The sequence below is a fragment of the Cherax quadricarinatus genome, chromosome 23, assembly GCF_038502225.1.
Source record: "Cherax quadricarinatus isolate ZL_2023a chromosome 23, ASM3850222v1, whole genome shotgun sequence".
Taxonomy (NCBI): Eukaryota; Metazoa; Arthropoda; class Malacostraca; order Decapoda; family Parastacidae; genus Cherax; species Cherax quadricarinatus.
Window position 1 is genome coordinate 14,620,011 of NC_091314.1, and position 21,978 is coordinate 14,641,988.

A 21,978-nucleotide genomic window follows, 5' to 3' on the forward strand; every position below is an offset into this window, starting at 1 on the left:
CCACCCTCTACCACCATTACAACCACTGCCACCCTCTACCACCATCACTATCACCCTCTTCCACCATCACTACCACCCTCTACCACCATCACTACCACCATTACAACTACTACCACCCTCTATCAATGATGTTCACTCGCCAATAAACAATGCCACACTGACTGGGACTGGCGTGTGGGGCAGACGCTGGGAGGCCATTTGTATGTGTTTTGGACGAGCGACGAATGGCGAGCCAAATTACAAACCACGAGGCTATATTTTGATGAAAAAAGTTGTCAAAAGTCGAAATTTACGAAGTGCGAGCCTTACGAAACTCAAGGGTCCACTGTACAATACAAATACTAATTTTATTTTTATTTTTGTTACTGTTTTTGGATTACATAGCTATATGCTTGTTACACAAAGCATTTTTTGGCAGACTGAAACTACAGTTGACTGTTGGATAATACAGTACTTATGTTCCTGAAAATGGCATGTAGTGAAAAAAAATTTGTAAACTGAACTGAAAAGCACACATGAAAAATAAGGTTATGTTCATTGGACTCCCCATATAAAGGCCAAACACATTTTTTATAGGTCAAAATTGTTAAAAAAAAATGATAATGTAATTGAAGTTCAGCATGATGATGTGCATCAAAGATCCTGCAACCACATCTCTGCTAGCAGAGATGTGGTTGCTCATTGTAGCCATATGGTAGTCATAAAGGAGAGGTTAGAGTTGTTGGGGTGTACATGAGAGGGGTTAGAGCAATTGGGGAACTGCTGCTGTGGGAGGGAAAACTGAATGGTGAAAGGGTGGGGGTAGGAACTGGTGGCTGGTGTTGGGGAGTTGAGGATGCTGGGCAGTGTGGTGGTGGAGTCTAGAAGCAACAAGGCAGTATGATGGTGACTGGGTGGCAGTGTCAGTGGCCCATTGTTGGTGAAAGGTGAATGTGCAGTTGTTGGTGTGAGCAGTATTGATGGTGGTGGAAAGCTACATGACTAGGTGTGTGGGCAGGTGTGGGTGTGGAGCTATGGGAATGGGGTGTGTGAGCTTGATGCTGTGGGGAAAGGGATGGTGTGAGTGAAAGCATGGGTATTGTGTGGGGAGTGGGGCTGCATGGGCATGGAGCTTTAGGGGAGTTGTGTTGGTGAAAGGTGTTGATGGCCCAATGTGGGTGGTGATTGAGTGTGTGGTTAGTGGTGTATGCAGTAATGAGGGTGGTGGGTGACTAATTAGAAATCTGGTCAGTTAGGGTGAAAGGTCAGGTAAGATATGGGAGTGAGGTCATGGGGTTTGGCAAGGTGTGGTCTTCAGGTAGTGGGGAAAGGGTGTATGTATAGGTGTGTACTGTGGGTGGGAATTGTATAGGTGGTTGTTTGAGGCTAGGTGGTTGGTTGGGATGATGTAGGTGAAGGTGTGTGGCCATGGGGGAGTAGCGTGGGTGGAGGTTACTGGTTGGAATAGTGTGGGGAAACTTTAAGGGCAGATGGTATGGGTGGTGGTTGTGGGCAGTATGGGTGAGGTTACTAGGTTTGCTGCAAAGGTGTGGGGCAGGGGGGAAGTTGGATGAGCAATTGGTGTGGCTGAGGTGTATGGCCAAGGTATGGCAATAGACATGTATGACCAGAGCCCTGGGCCTTGCTGTGTAGCTTCACTGCCAGACACTAACCTTCACTCATTACACTCAATACCAACACCTATTTTTCACACATCTGCCCATCTTTTACACCCCCTGTTCATAGGTTCTAGCCCTCACCCACTTTCACCCATCCCCTCACCCACCTTCACACATCCCCCTCACCCACTTTCACACATCCCCCTCACCCACCTTCACACATCCCCCTCACCCACCTTCACACATCCCCTCACCCACCTGCACACATCCCTACACCCACCTTCATGCAGCCCCTCAACCACATGCTCTCAACCTCCTGCCCATGTGTTGGATGGTGAGGCGGCTGTGGACCGACACTTTCACCCATCAGATCCCCCACCTTCACCCTTCTCCCACAGTTATCCACCAGCTATACTCCCCATCCATGCTTGCCCCCTCTCCCCACCACACTTTCTTGGACCTTACCCCTCCCCCACCCACACTTGCACTCACCTCTCTCCCAAACATTCATCCTCACCTTTATATTCTCACCCACCTGCCTCTACTTATCCCCACATCAGTGCCCATCTGTCCATATGCTACAGTGCTACATGGGATGTACAACGGGTGAAAGGAATGTGGGACGGCAGAGACAACATGGACCTGTGAGCCACTCTCACCTCCTTAACTCAGACCTTCACTCACCCTTCTTCATCCAGTACCTTGTTCCCACCCACTAGCTCACATGCTCATAACCACTAGCTTGCACATTCATACCCACTAACTCACATTTTCTCACTCATTAGTTCACACATTCCCACCCACTAACTCCTATGCTCTCACCTACTAGCTTAATGCTCACACCCACTAGTTTGCCTGCTCTCACCTGCTAGCTTGCCCACTCTCCCATTACCTTGCACATTTATACCCACTAACTTGCACGCTTCCACCTACTAGATCGCCAGCTCTCACCCACCAGCTTGCATGCTCCCACCCACTAGCCCATAAGACTTGCTCTGAGGCTCACTGTGAAACAGAGGAAAGATCCTGGTGCATGTCACATTTTCCCCTACATGTACTCCACTATGTAAACCAATTTTTACAGCGTGTACATCGAAAATGTGCTGCAATTTTGCGAAGCGTGTTAACAGAAAACTTGTCAACAGATCACCTGTTAACTGACAGTCTACTCTAGGAAGCACTCAGGGTTGGATGTGAGATTAGCTCTGTTTTATGCAAGTCCAATGTTCCTGTCTCATCTCAGCCTATTATTGAGCTCAATTAAAATGAAATCATTTTACTATGCTTACAACTACTAAGTACTGTTCCAGATGTAGAAGAAATATTTAATAAATGACAAAGTAATTTTAAAAGACAAATAGCTTATGCTGTTTACTGGCCAAAACCTGCACAACTCACTTGTGGTCATTTTTTTTTCCATCAAAATATAAATTTCCTAGTGTAATATTGTACATTATGTCCAGTTCATCAATAAAAGTTCAAAAAACCACATAGCACCAAACTGTTTTTAATTCTTTTCATTTTAAAATATTTTTGCTTTTTGAGTTTTTCAATGTTTTTGGTTACTTACAATATTTACAAGTGTTGATCATTGTTAAATGTTTCACAGGTGCAACCCCTGATATTAACCCTTAAACTGCTAACAAGGGTAGAATGAAACTGTGGTGCCAAAATATTTTTGAAAAAAAAAAAAAAAAAATACAAAAAAATCAGCCTTGATTTTATGTGTTTTAAAAAAGATGAAAATCGGGTTAAAACCTTCCAAGAAATAGTTGAAGTTTCTAGAAGTGAGCCTCACATTGTGTCATAGTTTAAGTTTCTGGAAGTGAGCCTCATATTGTACCATAGTTGAAGTTGAGCCTCATATTTTATCATAGTTGAAGTTTCTAGAAGTGAGCCTCATATTTTATCATAGTTGAAGTTTCTAGAAGTGAGCCTCATATTGTATCATAGTTGAAGTTTCTGGAAGTGAGCCTCATATTTTATCATAGTTGAAGTTTCTGGAAGTGAGCCTCATATTTTATCATAGTTGAAGTTTCTAGAAGTGAGCCTCATATTGTATCATAGTTGAAGTTTCTGGAAGTGAGCCTCATATTGTATCATAGTTGAAGTTTCTGGAAGTGAACCTCATATTTTATCATAGTTGAAGTTTCTAGAAGTGAGCCTCATATTGTGTCATAGTTTAAGTTTCTGGAAGTGAGCCTCATATTGTATCATAGTTGAAGTTGAGCCTCATATTGTATCATAGTTGAAGTTGAGCCTCATATAGTATCATAGTTGAAGTTTCTAGAAGTGAGCCTCATATTTTATCATAGTTGAAGTTTCTGGAAGTGAGCCTCATATTTTATCATAGTTGAAGTTTCTAGAAGTGAGCCTCATATTTTATCATAGTTGAAGTTTCTGGAAGTGAGCCTCATATTTTATCATAGTTGAAGTTTCTAGAAGTGAGCCTCATATTTTATCATAGTTGAAGTTTCTGGAAGTGAGCCTCATATTGTATCATAGTTGAAGTTTCTGGAAGTGAGCCTCATATTGTATCATAGTTGAAGTTTCTGGAAGTGAGCCTCATATTGTATCATAGTTGAAGTTTCTGGAAGTGAGCCTCATATTGTATCATAGTTGAAGTTTCTGGAAGTGAGCCTCATATTGTATCATAGTTAAGTTTCTGGAAGTGAGCCTCATATTGTATCATACTTGAAGTTTCTGGAAGTGAGCCTCTTATTGTATCATAGTTGAAGTTTCTGGAAGTAAGCCTCATATTGTATCATAGTTAAAGTTTCTGGAAGTAAGCCTCATATTGTATCATAGTTAAAGTTTCTGGAAGTAAGCCTCATATTGTATCATAGTTAAAGTTTCTGGAAGTAAGCCTCATATTGTATCATAGTTAAAGTTTCTGGAAGTAAGCCTCATATTGTATCATAGTTGAAGTTTCTGGAAGTAAGCCTCATATTGTATCATAGTTGAAGTTTCTGGAAGTAAGCCTCATATTGTATCATAGTTGAAGTTTCTGGAAGTAAGCCTCATATTGTATCATAGTTAAAGTTTCTGGAAGTAAGCCTCATATTGTATCATTGTTGAAGTTTCTGGAAGTGAGCCTTATATTGTATCATACTGGAAGTGAGCCTCATATTGTATCATTGTTGAAGTTTCTGGAAGTGAGCCTCATATTGTATCATAGTTGAAGTTTCTGGAAGTAAGCCTCATATTGTATCATAGTTGAAGTTTCTGGAAGTGAGCCTCATATTGTGTCTTACTTGAAGTTTCTGGAAGTGAGCCTCATATTGTATCATAGTTGAAGTTTCTGGAAGTGAGCCTTATATTGTATCATATTTGAAGTTTCTGGAAGTGAGCCTCATATTGTATCATAGTTAAAGTTTCTGGAAGTGAGCCTCACATTGTATCATAGTTAAAGTTTCTGGAAGTGAGCCTCACATTGTATCATAGTTAAAGTTTCTGGAAGTGAGCCTCACATTGTATCATAGTTCCATCCTGCATGCTTGCAGTTGCATACTATTAAGAATAAAAATAAGAATTTTATTTTGACATGATACATAGTTGTACAAAGGAATATAGTAGTTTGGTGTACATGCCAAAAGCCCCTTTGTATGCAGAGCATTTCGGTCAAACTTAATATTAACCTAAGATTAGTAAGGCAGCAACAGATAGTTATATGGACATTGATGAGTTACAGTGAGTACAATAAATACAGTTTTAAAATTAGTTTATAAAAATTTAATTAGTGCTTTTGATCATTTTTGTCATTTTTTCTTTTCAGAACATATATGTGTGATTAGTTTATATATTTTCAGACTATAGTTAAAGGATATTTAGTGTTCAATAACTAATAATTTCTTATTTGAACAAATTTTTTATGATGTGTTCACTCTTGGTACTTTTTTCTTTTACTTTTCTCATATGTACACTGTACACTCACTATTCTCATTGTTCACTATGCCAACTACAGTTGCTTGAGTTCATGAAACTCCTCAAAGCAAGGTTCTATGCACAGTGCAATTTTGCAACTTTTACACATCAATTGCATTTCCTTAGTTTTCTGGTGGCATATTTCTTCCCATTTTCAAAGCACATTTCAGACAACATGGGAGTTCACTGTCTTTTTGATGACTGGTTAGTTTAGGAGCTGTTCTTTGGGATTTGTCTATGATCTGCCTTGTGATATTTTCATTAAATTTCTGATAGGTTGGTCTATTGCTGGTCTCCATCAGGTTCATATTATACACATTCAGCATGACAATATCAAGAATGTGAAAGAACAGTTTGAGGTATTGTTTATTACTCCTACACTCAGTCAACATACCCAATTTGCATATTACATTTATCTACTAAATATATATATTACTTGTGTAATCTGTCACTGCGACTAACTTTTCAGTGTCTTCACCTGTGTTTCTGATTTTCTAAAACCCATCCATTGTAACTCATTTTTGTGATTAGTTATCAGCATTGTCACATTGTGTCATTGATGACATCATGCCAATGAATTGCCATGATATCGTCATTTGCAAATTCCTGCATTTCATTTTCCTTATTTAGTGTCCTCAATTTTGGCATATGCTTCCTTGTTGCTCTAGCTGTTCCACATATCTATACCACTTGCCCTTGGGTAATGCAACAGCAAGGGGATTGTATACTAGTTATCAGTATACAATGGAACCTCTAATCATGAGTACATCCACATGCGAGTTTTTCCAGATACGAACAGTCGCTCAGTTGATTTTCTGCTTCCAGACAAGAGCAAAAATTTCAGATGCGAACGGGCCTCAAGGGAGGTTCCTTGATGCTGGTGAGGGGCTCTTGCTCTTGATCTAAGGAATTGGATCTCAGTTGTTTGTTGGAATATCTTATTGAAACTTGGGCAATGTATGATGGAAAGATGCTTTTTAACGTACACCAAAAATGAAAGAAATCGGACCATAAATAGGGGAGTTCACTTCTCAGCCATTAGCCGCCCCTTAGCAGTATTTTTGTATGTTTTTTATGGTTGTATTCTTGTTTTTTTTTATCTCATTTGATAGAATGGAAGATATATTACAGAAACAGATATGATTTTGATTGGTTTCACGACGAAAAGTACCTTGAAAATGAGCTCAAAGTAGCAGAAATATTCAATTCTTTGGAGATATTCATGTACAATATGCAGTCATGAATGGGTTGACATTATTTATACAGTTATTACAATAATGCAGTAGTCTGCATAACAGTAAATCTTCTATTTTTTGTGTGAATAAAAATTACAAATTATTTATATTGTGATAATATACATATATAATAATAGTATAATATAATAATAATAATAATAATAATAATAATAATAATAATAATACATACATACAATAGTAATGCATGTATAATAATAATCTACTATATAATAATTATTTATTTATTTATTTATTTATTAATTTGAACATGGTACAGGGAAGTACAAAGGAATACAGTTATTAAAGTGCAACATGCCAAAGCCCCTTGTATGCAAAGCATTATGGGCAGGCTTAAAATTAACTTAAGATTAACTAAGCAATGATATATTCAGTGGTAAAAACATTATTGTAAACAGATAACAATTTAGCACAAATGAGTATTACAAAGACAGGTCATGTGGTCATTTACTGTGTTACTGTGCAGTCAATAGAATGGAGTACGTATTCTGTTAGGTTATGTAATTAAAAAAATAACAAAATTTTATTGGGTCACAGGTTAGACATTTATGAGATATAATAATGAGATTATAATAATAGACGGCTTCAAAAGGTCGTCAGTAGATGGTGTGATTACCACAGTGCGGGAGCGGATGTGGCTGCCTCCACCAGTCACATAATGACATTTTTTATTCATTCTAGAGTATATATCAGGTTTCTGTGTTATTTATATTATTTATTATGTCATAGGAGATGAATTGTGATAGATAAATAAGCCGTACAGTTGATGTTAGCGAAATTTTGAAGGAGTACAGTAGACCCCCGGATTATGTCGTCATCGGAATAAGTAATATTCGGAATAAGTAATGTTTTTTCGTCAAAATATTGGCTTGGTGATCATCACTGAACTCGGTATAAGTCATTCGTCCAGAACATGTCCACGCAGCCTGAGTGGCCCTGACTCTCCATGTACAGCCACTGTGCCTTTGTTTACCAGCTAGTGAGGACGATCCCACGCATTCATATGATACATTTTGTATTCCATTCTTTTTAGTGCTTGTAACTGCTAAATAAGTCACCATGGGCCCAAAGAAAGCTTCTAGTCCCAGTCCTTTGGTAAAGAATGTGAGAAACACATATAATTTAAGAAAAAGTTTGTAGAAAAATACGAAAGTCAGATTTGGGTTTAGTCACTTTCTCTGGAATGGATTAATTACGAAAACCAGGAGTCTACTGTATTTTGTCCTCTCACCAGACAAACTCTCGTCTGCCGTCAAAGCCACATTTGTAATGACATATTTTATTGATTCTAGAGTATATATCAAGTTTCTGTGTTATATTGTTTATTATGTTAGATGAATTGTGACAAATAAGCCGTAGAGTTGATATTAGTGAAATATTCAAGGAGTATTTTGTTCTGTCTCCAGACAAACTCTCATCTGCTGCTGATACATAGCCACATACACAAAGTCAGTGTGACTTTGTAAATGGTCCAAGTCTGACCGAAATGTCGTCGTAAGCTCCTCTCTTCTATGTGCGGGTTTTTTGTGTGTTGTTCCAGTCACGGTATTGTGCCTTTTTTTTTGTTATTTATGTCCTAGAATTTGTATTGATAAAGCCACTGGATGGCAAAACATCTACATTAAGGATACCCAGGTGTTGCATATGTGTCTAATTTTCACCATACAAAATTACACCGCAAGTCACTGTTTTAAACAAATAAACATGATCAGATTTTTTTTTCTCATGCACTGCATGCTGCAGGATTTTTTTTATATACAGCACACACTGACTACTCAGACCCATTCTCTCATATGTAGGCCTACCAGCTTTCTCCCGCAAGATTAAGTCACTAGAATTTTGGTGTACTATTACGGGACCGACACTGGCTTGCAAGCCATAATATTGTGGGACCGACAGTGAAAGGGTTAAGTCAAATCTATTTCTCAATTTGACCAAATGCTTAGCTATTTTGCTAGTATGCCTTCTGTTTCATCGATTAAGCACAAGAAGATGCCCACTCAACTATTAGAACTACTCTATAAAGTAGACAAGTTGGAAATTTGACCAGTTTTACACAAAATTCAACAAATTTCAATTTAAAAACAGAATCCAAAATAAATGCTATGTGCATTTCAGCCAGTAAAGCAACCTATCCTCTATTCATTAATCATGTATTACACCTGCCTTCCATTTTGAATCCATCATCACACACAAAAAAATTGGTTTTATCCTTTTTTTTGGATTAATAAAATATAGTCGAGAATGATTGGTCATAGTTTGGGGAGTCCCAATAATAAAAGCAGACCTAGTAAAAACCCATAAAACAGACTGGGAGGTGCCCTTACCCTTCCTCAGGAAAATAGTAAAAAATCAAACAATTCTGCTACATTAAGCCCTGTTTCAAGCTATTTCTTGCCATAAAACTGAACAGAGATATTCTATTTCATTAGTATAATTTCCATTCAGTCGATTCATTCCAAGAACCATGCTATGAAAAGCATCTTAGAAAACTCAAAGCTCCTATTTTAAAGAAGACATTTGATCAGACATTTGCTTTTCCCATTATGCACTGCATGAGGCGGGAGTTTTTTATACTATGCTCATTCACTGCACAGTCCCATTCTTATGTCTGGACCAATACACCTACCATCCGACTTACGAGCTGCTCGACTTATGACCGTGTTTTTTATGCCAAATTTCTGGGAAATAAACAACTATTTGTGTTGTACACAGTGTTTATCCTAAACCTTTCAGTATAAAATACAATACTAACAGCATAAAAAGTAAAGTAAAACATGAAATATTAAAATAAAACAATAAAATAAAGTCATTACAAAAATGTTTTGTTGATATTCAGTAGTAAAGTTCGACTTACGACCATTTCAACTTACGACCAGTTTCTCGGAACCGAACTCGGTCGTAAGTCGGATGGTAGGTGTATTTACCACTTTGAGCATATTTGAGGGTGCTTTGCTCAAAACATAGATCTACAGGAGACACTGACTGCAAAACATAGATGTCATTAGTCATATATACTCACCATGATAAACACACAAACACCAATTGAAATCTTTATTAAGAGGTTGTGTCTGCATATGATACAGTGAAAAATGTGTTTTCTACCAGAATTGTCTTTGTTGTGACTATGCCTTCTTACATGACTGCATAAAAAATATCTTGAGTATTCTTCTTCTTGCTCGTAGAAGGCAGAAACACATTAAAGCATTTATTAATTAGGCATAGAGGGTCAGGTGCTGCACTTCAGTGTCTCTTGCAACTGTGTTACTAGTACAGTGGTACCTTGACATATGAGTGCCCCAACTTACAAGTTTTCCGAGCTACAAGCTGTTGCTCGGTCGATTTTTTGCTTTGAGTTACAAGCCATAATCCGAGTTACAAGCGAGGTTCAGATACACTATACTAATGGGCGGCATATCTGAAGTCAAATCCAACTGTCTACCCAGAGGAATGTCAGGTACTTCATCCCATCCCACATGTTCTTCCAAGACATAACTGGAAGGATAATACTACCACACTAATCCCAGATTGTAGTGAGGCACCTCGTCCCTTGTTTGGTTCTTGTATAAATCCAGGGAAGAAGTAACCTCCATTTCAACACTCTGAGTTTTTCCAGAAACATTAATTAAAGTCGGTACAGTACTGATAATAGTGGGTGGAGTAGTGATGGTGGTTGGTGGAGTAGTGATGGTGGTGGGTGGAGTAGTGATAATAATGGGTGGAGTACTGATAATAGTGAGAAGAGTAGTGATAGTGGTGGGTGGAGTAGTGATGGTGGTGGGTGGAGTAGTGATAGTGGTGGGTGGAGTAGTCATGGTGGTTGGTGGAGTAGTGATAGTGGTGGGTGGAGTAGTCATGGTGGTTGGTGGAGTAGTGATAGTGGTGGGTGGAGTAGTCATGGTGGTTGGTGGAGTAGTGATAGTGGTGGGTGGAGTAGTCATGGTGGTGAGTTGAGTAGTGATAGTGGTGGGTGGAGTAGTGATGGTGGTGGGTGGAGTAGTGATGGTGGTGGGTAGAGTAGTGATGGTGGTGGGTGGAGTAGTGATGGTGGTGGGTGTAGTAGTGAAGGTGGTGGGTGTAGTAGTGATGGTGGTGGGTGGAGTAGTGATGGTGGTGGGTGGAGTAGTGATGGTGGTGGGTGGAGTGGTGATGGTGGCGGGTGGAGTAGTGATGGTGGTGGGTGTAGTAGTGATGGTGGTGGGTGGAGTAGTGATGGTGGTGGGTGGAGTAGTGATGGTGGTGGGTGTAGTAGTGATGGTGGTGGGTGGAGTAGTGATGGTGGTGGGTGGAGTAGTGATGATGGTGGGTGGAGTAGTCATGGTGGTGGGTGAAGTAGTGAAGGTGGTGGGTGTAGTAGTGATGGTGGTGGGTGTAGTAGTGATGGTGGTGGGTGTAGTAGTGAAGGTGGTGGGTGTAGTAGTGAAGGTGGTGGGTGTAGTAGTGATGGTGGTGGGTGGAGTAGTGATGGTGGTGGGTGTAGTAGTGATGGTGGTGGGTGTAGTAGTGAGGGTGGTGGGTGGAGTAGTGAGGGTGGTGGGTGTAGTAGTGAAGGTGGTGGGTGGAGTAGTGATGATGGGTGGAGTAGTCATGGTGGTCAATCAAGTAGTCATGGTGGTGGGTGGAGTAGTGATAGTGGTGGGTGGAGTAGTGAGGGTGGTGGGTGGAGTAGTGAAGGTGGTGGGTGGAGTAGTGATGATGGGTGGAGTAGTGATAGTGGTGGGTGGAGTAGTGATAGTGGTGGGTGGAGTAGTGATGGTGGTGGGTGGAGTAGTGATAGTGGTGGGTGTAGTAGTGATGGTGGTGGGTGGAGTAGTGAGGGTGGTGGGTGTAGTAGTGATAGTGGTGGATGGAGTAGTCATGGTCAGTGGAGTAGTCATGGTGGTGGGTGGAGTAGTGATAGTGGTGGGTGGTGTAGTGAGGGTGGTGGGTGTAGTAGTGAAGGTGGTGGGTGGAGTAGAGATGATGGTAGGTGGAATAGTGAGGGTGGTGGGTGTAGTAGTGATAGTGGTGGGTGGAGTAGTGATGGTGGTGGGTGTAGTAGTGATAGTGGTGGGTGGAGTAGTGATGGTGGGTGGAGTAGTCATGGTGGTCAGTGGACAGTGATGGTGGTGGGTGGAATAGTCATGGTGGTGGGTGTAGTAGTGAAGGTGGTGGGTGGAGTAGTGATGGTGGTGGGTGGAGTAGTGAGGGTGGTGGGTGTAGGAGAGATGGTGGTGGGTGGAGTAGTGAAGGTGGTGGCTGGAATATACAATATTTCTTATTTATAAATGGGGTGGTTCTTTGGGGGCTGGAACGGATTAATGACATTGCAGTTAATTTCAGTGAGGAAAATTAATTTGATATACGAACAAATTGAGTTATGAGCTCGATCACAGAACGAATTAAACTCGTAAGTCAAGGTACCACTGTATTTCTTTCTTATCTTTATACATTGGAAATATATTCAGTGCACTGAGCAACACTACATTCATGTTGGTACAGCTGCACCTAGTACTAGTAGTACATAAGACAAGGGTGGTGCTTGTGTGGTCATGTGTTAGTACATTTTTCAGCACCACAGGGTCCATATACATGTACATTGTGCAGGAGTGCAAAGCCTGAATTTGTATCAGCTACTTTGTCATATTACATCACATACAGTGGACCCTCATTTTTCGTAATTAATCCATTCCAGAGAGTGTGACTAATGGCAAAATTGACGATATGTGAAACCATTTTCCCTGTAAGAAATAATGTAAATCCAGTTAATCCATTCCAGACACCCAAAAGTATTAAAACAAAATAATTTTTTACATGAAATATAGATGCACATACACAGAAAACAATGAGACATGAAGAGTGAAACAATAATAACAGGACACTTACCTTTATTGAAGATTCTTATTAGTGTATGGAGTGTGATTGTTATCGAAAGTGATGATTTGCAAATCCATTTTCCCCATAAGAAATAATGTAAATCCAGTTAATTTGTTCCAGACACCCAAAAGTATCAACAAATTTTTTTTTTACTTTAAAGATAGATTTACATGCACAAAAGAATGAACATTCAACTTGACAGTTACCTTTATTGAAGGCTGTTGATGAACGGAAGACAGGGAGGAGGAGAGAGGGAAGAGAGGTTATTGTTTGGAAGGGGAATCCCCCTCCATAAGAACTCTAGGTCACTTCAGGGGTCACTTCCCTAGCCACTTCCCTAGCTTAAATATAGATTTACATGCAGAAAAGAATGCCAAACAAATGTAAAGCACTATTAAAATATGTAAATGAACATTTAACATCACACTTACCTTTATTGAAGACTTTTGTTGGTATATTGCAGACGGGGCAGAGGGAGACAAGGCGAGTTTATTGTTGGAGAATATGACACTAATATCAACTCTGCGGCCTATTTATCTATCATAATTCAACTAATATGACATATTAAACAATATTAATAACATAGAAACATGGAATATACTCTAGAATGAATAAAATGAGTCATTATGTATGTCACAAGAGGTGTTCTGTTGTTGCTGTTGGGTGTATAAGTGCCACTGAGAGTAAGCCGTTCATAATGGTGGTGAAGCAGCAGCTGAGGCGGCTGTGTTTTCTGTAGCCTTGTATAACTCCAACAACATTGAAGGAGTTAGTAGAATTGCTGAATCACTGAAGAAGGCACCCTCTACCACCATCACAACTACTACCACTATCACAACCACTACCACCCTCTACCACTATCATAACCACTACCACCCTCTACCACTATCACAACCACTACCACCCTCTACCACCATCACTACCACCCTCTACTACTATCACATCTGCTACCACCATCACTACCACTCTCTACCACTATCACAACTGCTACCACCCTCTACCACTATCACAACTGCTACCACTCTACCACCACCACTTTTGTATTTTTCTACAAACTTTTTCTTAAATTATATGTGTTTCTCACATTCTTTACCAATGGACTGGCACTAGAAGCTTTCTTTGGAGCCATGGTGACTTATTTAGCAGTTGCAAGCACTACAACGAATGGAATATTATGAAATGTATTGTATGAACTCGTGGGATCATCCTCACTCACTGATAAGCAATGGCACACTTGCTGGGAATGGAGTGTGAGGTGGCTCAGGGCTGTACGTACACGTCTCAGACGAACACCTATTTGTGAGTCAATTGACGATTCGCGAGTCAATTTTGATGAAAAAGAAGTTATGATTTCCGAAAATTATGACTTTTGAGCCTTATGAAAAACGAGGGTCCACTGTATTACTTTTATTACTGCATTGTGTTTCCTATGCTTAGAATTTTGACTTTGAATATTGCTACCTTATCTTTCTTTGATACTTTTAAGCAAGACTATGCATTTTTTTATGTTTTTCATACATTGGATTGCCTGCTCTATTGGAGTTAGTATAATGTGTGCTTATGCAGTGTAAATATATTCTCATTAGTCTCCTTTTGTGCATGCTGGAGAATTCTTTAGTGTCTCTTAATATCTTTGAGCACTCAACTATCCCACAACATCAACCCATCAAATATTTACCCTGAATTTTGCAATTTTATATAAATAGTATTATAATTTGATCATTCAGTTTATATTTTTTTTATTAGTTATATGCAGATTCGGAATTTTGTTGAATTTTTCTTTAAATAATTTATGTACAGTATCTATATTGTGCATCTTGTAAAAAACTGTCACTGCAAAAAGTTGTCAGTATTCTAGAAGAGGAGTAATTTTGTAATTTCTTAATGTTTATGTCGTAATGCAATATAGTAGTAATGCTCTCAGATGTACATGTCACAGTCTGTTTAGTGTCTTAATTTAATTTCTAGGTAACAGTTTTCAAATAAACTCATGTGGGTGTGAAAAAGGTTAGGTACGTTACCATACAGAAGTAAAGCCTTACTGAACTTCTCTTATGAATTGTCCAGTGTATGTATTATGGAAGAATTACCAGATGAGTAAACATACAATTGATATATTTAACACTTACAAGTCAGAAACTAATCACATTAGGTATGAACATTGTGTGTGTGTGTGTGTGTGTGTGTGTGTGTGTGTGTGTGTGTGTGTGTGTGTGTGTGTGTGTGTGTGTGTGTGTGTGTGTGTGTACATATGCAATACAGTCGCAAACAAGCGATTTTAACAATGCAGAACAGGGGATGGAAATCTTTAGCTTAAGATCTTTTGCACTCTCATTCATTTGTGAGGAGCTATGCAGTATTGCAAGACAGTAACAGATAGGAGGGGAAATTCTCTGAGGCAAGGCAGAAGGCATCATGGACTGCCATTGATACCTTCCCTTGCCACAGAGAATTTCCTCTCCTGTCTGTTGCTGTCTTGCAGCATTGCATACTCCTGACAATACATGGGATTGCAAAAGATCTGGGGCTAAATATTTCCATCTTTTCTGTTTATTCACACACACACACACACACACACACACACACACACACACAGACACACACACACACACACACACACACACACACACACACACACACACACACACACACACACACACACACACACACACACACACACACACACACACACACACACACACACACACACACCTATATACCTGTATCACACTTTATTCCCTTTATATCAGGCTACTTAAAAATATTTCACCTTTGCATTATAATGAAAAGTAAGATGAAGCCTCCTCTGCAGGTGGACCGGGAGACTAACAGTCAATGGCCTGATGGAAGAAGCACCACACAAGACTGGCAGGGGCTCACCTGCATCAGCAATAATCTCAGGACCAATGTTTTAAAACAAATTGGGGAGAAGCCGTATTTATGCCCATTTTGTTCCTATAGAACAACAAGAAAAGCTCTCTTGGAAGAACATATCAATACACATACTGGAGATAGACCATTTTCCTGCCCATATTGCCAGTATAGTTCTTCCCACAAGAGTATCTTGAAAGCTCATGTCCGGCGACATACTGGGGAGAAGCCCTATGCTTGCACTTTCTGCCCATATCGTGCTACACAAAAATCAACCCTAAATAGTCATATGCTAACCCATAAGGGAAAGGATGTAGTTAATTAATGATCCTGGACCAGAAGCAGGGCTCCTCTATTCACTGACAATTTTACTTTAGTTGTGATTTTGCTAACCATTAATTTAAACTACATAATAGAAATCCTCACTGAGCTGTAGTGTACAGTAAGGCTTATATATTCATAAGTATTATATTCCTGGAAAATACAGTGAATGTAGAATTCATGAATACAGAAATATTAGTTTACCAGTAAAAACTGCGTTAGGTACATTGGTGAGACATTTTTTTTAATAGGGTAAGAGATAGTAAGATTCAGCTCACCTTGACTTGTAATCATTTCACATATCTTGTAATTTATTTGTAATCTCCTATGTCATAATCTCTGGGACTAGAGGAAGAAATCTAAACTTGTCATATGGTTACATTAGATGTGACAAGATAATTGCAAACCTTTTATGCAATAGGTGCTTACTATCTCCTCTCCACACCTAAGCAGATTTTGCAACCTCTCCTTATATAGTTCTCTGTAAAAAGTAATGCTTTACTAATCCTTTAGGCTTATTACAAAAGGATTTTAAATGATGCTTGAATCTTCACCCAAAGGATAGGTACCTCTTCCATCAAGTATTATACTGGAGGCGAGGGTATAGAGTTCACTTACTTGGAATGCTGAAAATAGATAAGTCGTGAATGTGGTATTAGTATATGTTTACCAAAATGCTAATGAGTACAAAGAGTTTACTTTAATCTGAATCACTGAGTTTCCTACTTTAATCTGAATCAGTGAGTCATGAAAACTGAGCCTCCTTTAATGATAATTTTGTAAGAATAAGTTAATTGATGGCTTTGTACTGAAAATATTTTTTATGCTTAATAATTATCAAGATTTTCTTATTTCTCAGTTTTTTTATTTTTGGTTACAGTAGTAGTGCATGCTTTTCTTGTTTGTATTGTCTCTATTTTTTGTTCCTATAAACTAGATCTCGATAGTATTTTGTAATGTCATTTTTGTTATAATTTAAGATATAACTTATGTATACTTTTCAAGTTAATAAGTACCATTTTATACCATTTAGATCACCTATTTTAGCTTTGTTCAGAGATATAGGTATAAAAACAAAATTGGTCATCCATATTAGAAACTGCATAATGCAAATGCTTATGGTATACAATTTGCTTATGGTATACAATTTTTCTGACTAGCAGAGAATATCAATGTTCCCTTTATATTTTAAACTAAATTTATAAGTTGTGTCTTATTTCTTGATATCATTAAGTCTTAATGAGTTTATATGGTGGAATGAAGTATGTAATGAAAAAGATTTTGTTATGTAAGGACAGTACATACACAACATTGTCTGAAAGATTTCTAGTTGGCTACAGTAGCACACAAATTCTTTGTATATTTTAGCTTTTAAAAGTAGAAAGATTTCATTTGTAGATAAATGCACAGTTTGTGTTGATTCTTATGTTTTTCCCACACCCTTCTGAACTGTGTAAGACATTATACTTTAACCAATACTGTGACACAAGCTAGAATGCACGTGTCATTTATATTTTAATCTTTTTGCTGTCTCATCTGTAGATGTACGATATTGACTCCAGGGTTTCATATGTAGATCTACATTTTGAGCTCAGCTCCCTCAGATAAGCTGTGAGTGGTAAATTTTGACCTAGACACGAGAGAATGAGTTTGTACAGTATAAAAAGAAACATGTCCCACATGGTGCATGGTGAGAAAAGCAAACCTCTGACTTTAAATTGTATTATTTTTAAATTTTGTGTAAAACTGGCAGTTTATGGGTTAGCTCTGATACTTGAATAGGCTGGTTCTTGTGCTCAATTGAGAGAATGGAAGATAATATAGCAAAACATGACTCAAAGTGGGCAAAAATCACTGGTGTGTCAATTGTGCCCAGACTGCTAACCTTGTGCTTTGCGCCTGGGTAATTCTGTAAGTTTTTTCATCAAATTTCATATTTTTGGCCTCATTACCTTCAGATAAAGATTCTCTACCATTTCAGAGTTTTTCTTCAGATGTCAATATTGTCAGCACTTTTAATTTTGGGGTTTCCGACAGTGAACTGATTAATTAACAAACATGACTTCTGTATTTTATGCCAGGATAACATGTTCAACAGAGCAAAGACTGCAGTTTTGACAGTGTATTGAAACAGATAATGGGCTAATGGAATGCCAGTAGTCCATTAATACTGTAGTGTATGTAGCCTTTGTATAATATTCAAAAAGTTCAATTAAGTTGTAGTAGTTCACTAAAGGCAGTTTGCAGTATTACAGTAATAAAAATTATTTTTTGACTGAAAGGAATTTTATGCAATTTCCTTTGCTTCTTGTTATATATTTTTATGAATAGTGTTACTGTGTTGATAAGCATAGGAAAAATCAACTTATATGCTACATAAATTATACCATTATGTATCTTTTCCCTAGGAAAACCAGAACCGAAATATTAAGATGTATACTTATTTATAATCATTATTAGTATTTCCAGGTAACATATTTGAATCTGAGGTTCCGTTAAGTTACTCAGTGGGTTTATCTTGCTTTCCAGGTCTGTCTGGGCGAAAGACATATCGGTTATTGTTTGATAAGCTAACATCATATTAAATAATAGACATTCCCTGCCTTAAATCCCAACAAAAAACATAATTTAAGTTGCTTTTTATGAAGGGCTAATATTTTATGAAGAGATCATATAAATCAACAAATACAATATTTTATTGAATGTTAAGATGTAATAATGCAAAAAGTCAAATACTACTACAATGAATGCTGGTGCAGGTTGAACACTATGACTATGAATGCTGTTCTGAAAATCATTCATCTAAGCAATATTCATTTTCCTCGTTGCCTATTTTAATTCTAATGCCTACCATTTTTTCCTACTTTTCCACAAAATCCATATTTTATTTTTAAGGAAAATTCCACAGATATGTGATGCAATAGGGACTGCCCAGTGTTGTGTACATTGGCTCAATAAATGTGTTATATCATACATTAATCTCATTGGTTGCAAAATCCTAAATAAGCATTGAAAAATAAAGAATTCTTTTTTACCTCAGCAGTTTTATTACATTTGTAATATATATAAAAAATTATTAGAAAAATACTTTAACCTGTAAACGGTCCAAACGTATATACACGTTTTTACCGCTAGTGCCCCAAACGTATATATACGTTTTATTTTTCCTGCCTTCAAATTTGGCATGATTGGCTTGAGATGCCTTGTCAGCATAGAATGGGTCCTAACACTCAGTGTGCGTGGTATTAAAAAAATCTGGGACTACTTAGTACCTTGTGGGAGCACCAGTTCAAATGAGGGCCAACTACAGCAAACAGCGCAGCAAACACCTGGGATTCACTGATTTTATGTAGTATTAACTCTCCCATTTTAAGAGGAAAGTGATTTTTGACCCCGAGTTTAGTGGCTTTCAGGTGGATGTGGCCATAAGTGGTCAATGAAATATAAAAAAAATCTCGATAATAACCCATGTGCAACATTTATGCAACACCCTTTCAGAATGTCTTATAACCTATGCCCTAAGTAAAGAGAAACAATTCTGGCTGGCTGGCAGGCTGGCTAGCTAGCTGACTGGCTGATTGGCTGGCTGGCCAGCTGCTGGCGGCCTGGCTCTATCTCCGTTTGTCTGTCTGTATCTATGTCTGTCTCTCTTGTCTCTGTCTGTCTCTGTCTACCTTTGTCTCTGTCTATCTGTCTCTGTCTATCTCTGCCTGTCTCTGTCTATCCCTGTCTATCTCTATCTGTCTCTGTCAATCTCTTTCTGTCTGTCTATCTCTGTCTCACAGGTACACAAAAATACAAGTATACATAGTGTAAATTACCTAGGATAACCGAAAAAATCCAGACAAACTGCTATACTCTGCTAGAAGATGAGTAAACGTGATGATGCAGTCTTATGGCTCTCTCTTGAGACAGAGAACTAGACGGATAGACAGGGAGCTTGACGGACAGACATGTTTGTGTACCAGCGAAAACAAAACAGGGCTGATGCTCATCAAATGTCACCTCTAATCTTTTCTTATCAAGTGTTATCACTGCACACACGAGTATGCTCATCAAACATCAGCTCTTATCAGTTGTTATCTCATCTTATCATGTCACTGTCAGGGGTGGACTTTGTTTTTCATGCTTCAAGGGAACTTATTATTACCTATTATTATTAATAATATTATTCTCCTCCTCCTCCTCCTCCTCCTCCTATTCCTCCTCCTCCTCCTCCTCCCTCCTCCTCCTCCTCCTCCTCCTATTCCTCCTCCTCCTCCTCCTCCTCCTCCTCCTCCTCCTCCTCCTCCTCCTCCTCCCTCCTCCTCCTCCTCCTCCCTCCTCCTCCTCCTCCTCCCTCCTCCTCCTCCTCCTCCTCCTCCTCCCTCCTCCTCCCTCCTCCTCCTTCCTCCTCCCTCCTTCCTCCTCCCTCCTCCCTCCTCCTTCCTCCTTCCTCCTCCCTCCTCCTCCTCCCTCCTCCTCCCTCCTCCCTCCTCCCTCCTCCTCCCTCCTTCCTCCTCCTCCCCCCTCCTCCTTCCTCCTCCTCCCTCCTCCTTCCTCCTCCTCCCTCCTCCTTCCTCCTCCTCCCTCCTCCTCCCTCCTCTTCCTCCCTCCCTCCTCCTCCCTCCTCTTCCTCCCTCCTCCTCTTCCTCCCTCCTCTTCCTCCCTCCTCCTCTTCCTCCCTCCTCCTCTTCCTCCCTCCTCCTCCTCCTCCTCCTCCCTCTTCCTCCCTCCTCCTCCTCCCTCCTTTTTCTCCCTCCTCCTCCTCCCTTCTCCCTCCTCCTCCTCCCTCCTCCTCTCTCCTCCTCCCTCCTCCTCCTCCCTCCTCCTCCTCCCTCCTCCCTCCTCCTCCCTCCTCCTCCTCCTCTTACTCCTCTTCCTCCTCCTCCTCCTCTTCCTCCCTCCTCCTCCTCCATCCTCCTCCCTGCTCCTCATCTCTCCTCCTCCTCTCCCTTCTCCTCCTCTTCCTTCTCCTCCCTCCTCCTCCTCCTCCCTCCTCCTCCTCCTCCCCCTCCTCCTTCCTCCCCCTCCTCCCTCTTCCTCCTTCTCCTCCCCTCCTTCCTCCCCTCCTTCCTCCCCTCCTTCCTCCCCTCCTTCCTCCCCCTCCTTGCTCCCCTTTCTTCCTCCCCTCCTTCCTCCCCCTCCTTCCTCCCCCTCCCTCTCCCTCCTCCCTCTCCCTCCTCCCTCCTCCTCCTCCCTTCTCCCTCTTCCTCCCTTCTACCTCCTCCTCCCTTCTCCCTCCTCCTCCCTTCTCCCTCCTCCTCTTCCCTCCTCCTCCTCCCTCCTCCTCCTCCTCCTCCTCCCTCCTCCTCCCCCTCCTGCCTCCTCCTCCCTCTCCCTCCTCCTCCTCCCTCCTCCATCTCCCTCCCTCCATCCCTCCCTCCCTCCTCCTCCTCCTCCTCCTCCTCCTCCTCCTCCTCCTCCTCCCTCCCTGCTTCCCTCCTCCCTCCCTGCTTCCCTCCTCCCTCCCTGCGTCCCTCCCTCCCTCCCTCCCTCCCTCCCTCCCTCCTCCTCCTCCTCCTCCTCCTCCTCCTCCTCCTCCTCCTCCTCCTCCTCCTCCATCTCCCTCCTCTTCCTCCCTCCTTCCTCTCCCTCCTCCTCCTCCCTCCTTCTCCTCCCTCCTCCCTCCCTCCTTCTCGTCCCTCCATCCCTCCTCCTCCTCCCTCCTCCTCCTTCCTCCTCCTTCCTTCTCCTCCTCCTCCTCCTCCTCCTCCTTCTCCTCCTCCTCCTCCTCCTCCTCTACTTCCACATATCCAAAACATTGCTGGGACATATAAATACTTTGTATACATATTCCAAGACAATAGTAAATGGCTAAGGCAGGTGTAAATGTCCACCTCTCAGTATGTTTGTGACAATGTGAGTACAATTTCAGTACCTAATACTAGTGTCAGAACAAAGTTTGGTTATAAAATGTCAAGAACTACTATAAATTGTAATTATCAGAACATAAAAATTATATAAAATAATATGAAAATAGAAAAAAAGGTATATCGGCAACACTTCTGTAAGCAGAAGGACTCGATGTTGCTATCACGTGAGCATCCAGTGCCAACTTCTCGGCCTCATGTCTCTGTAAGTACTAACCCTAATTTTTTTTTATCGTATAACACTTAGAAAAATGTGCTCTTTATTTTCATTAAAAAAAAATATATATTTTTTTATTTTTCAAA

General features: G+C 40.1%; 1 protein-coding gene across 4 annotated transcripts in view; it reads left to right on the forward strand.

Annotated features, from left to right (window-relative positions):
- LOC128685742 (broad-complex core protein isoforms 1/2/3/4/5) overlaps nt 1-21,978 on the forward strand; it is a 505,734-nt gene that overhangs the window by 426,159 nt on the left and 57,597 nt on the right. The window contains exon 6 of one of the 4 annotated variants that reach the window (XM_070087944.1): nt 15,444-18,845. The exons of the other annotated variants lie outside the window; for them this stretch is intronic. Coding sequence (XP_069944045.1) covers nt 15,444-15,827 — 384 coding nt within the window. The 3' untranslated portion in view covers nt 15,828-18,845. Of the gene's footprint in view, nt 1-15,443; nt 18,846-21,978 lie in introns of those variants that run through there. 4 annotated transcript variants of the gene reach the window in all.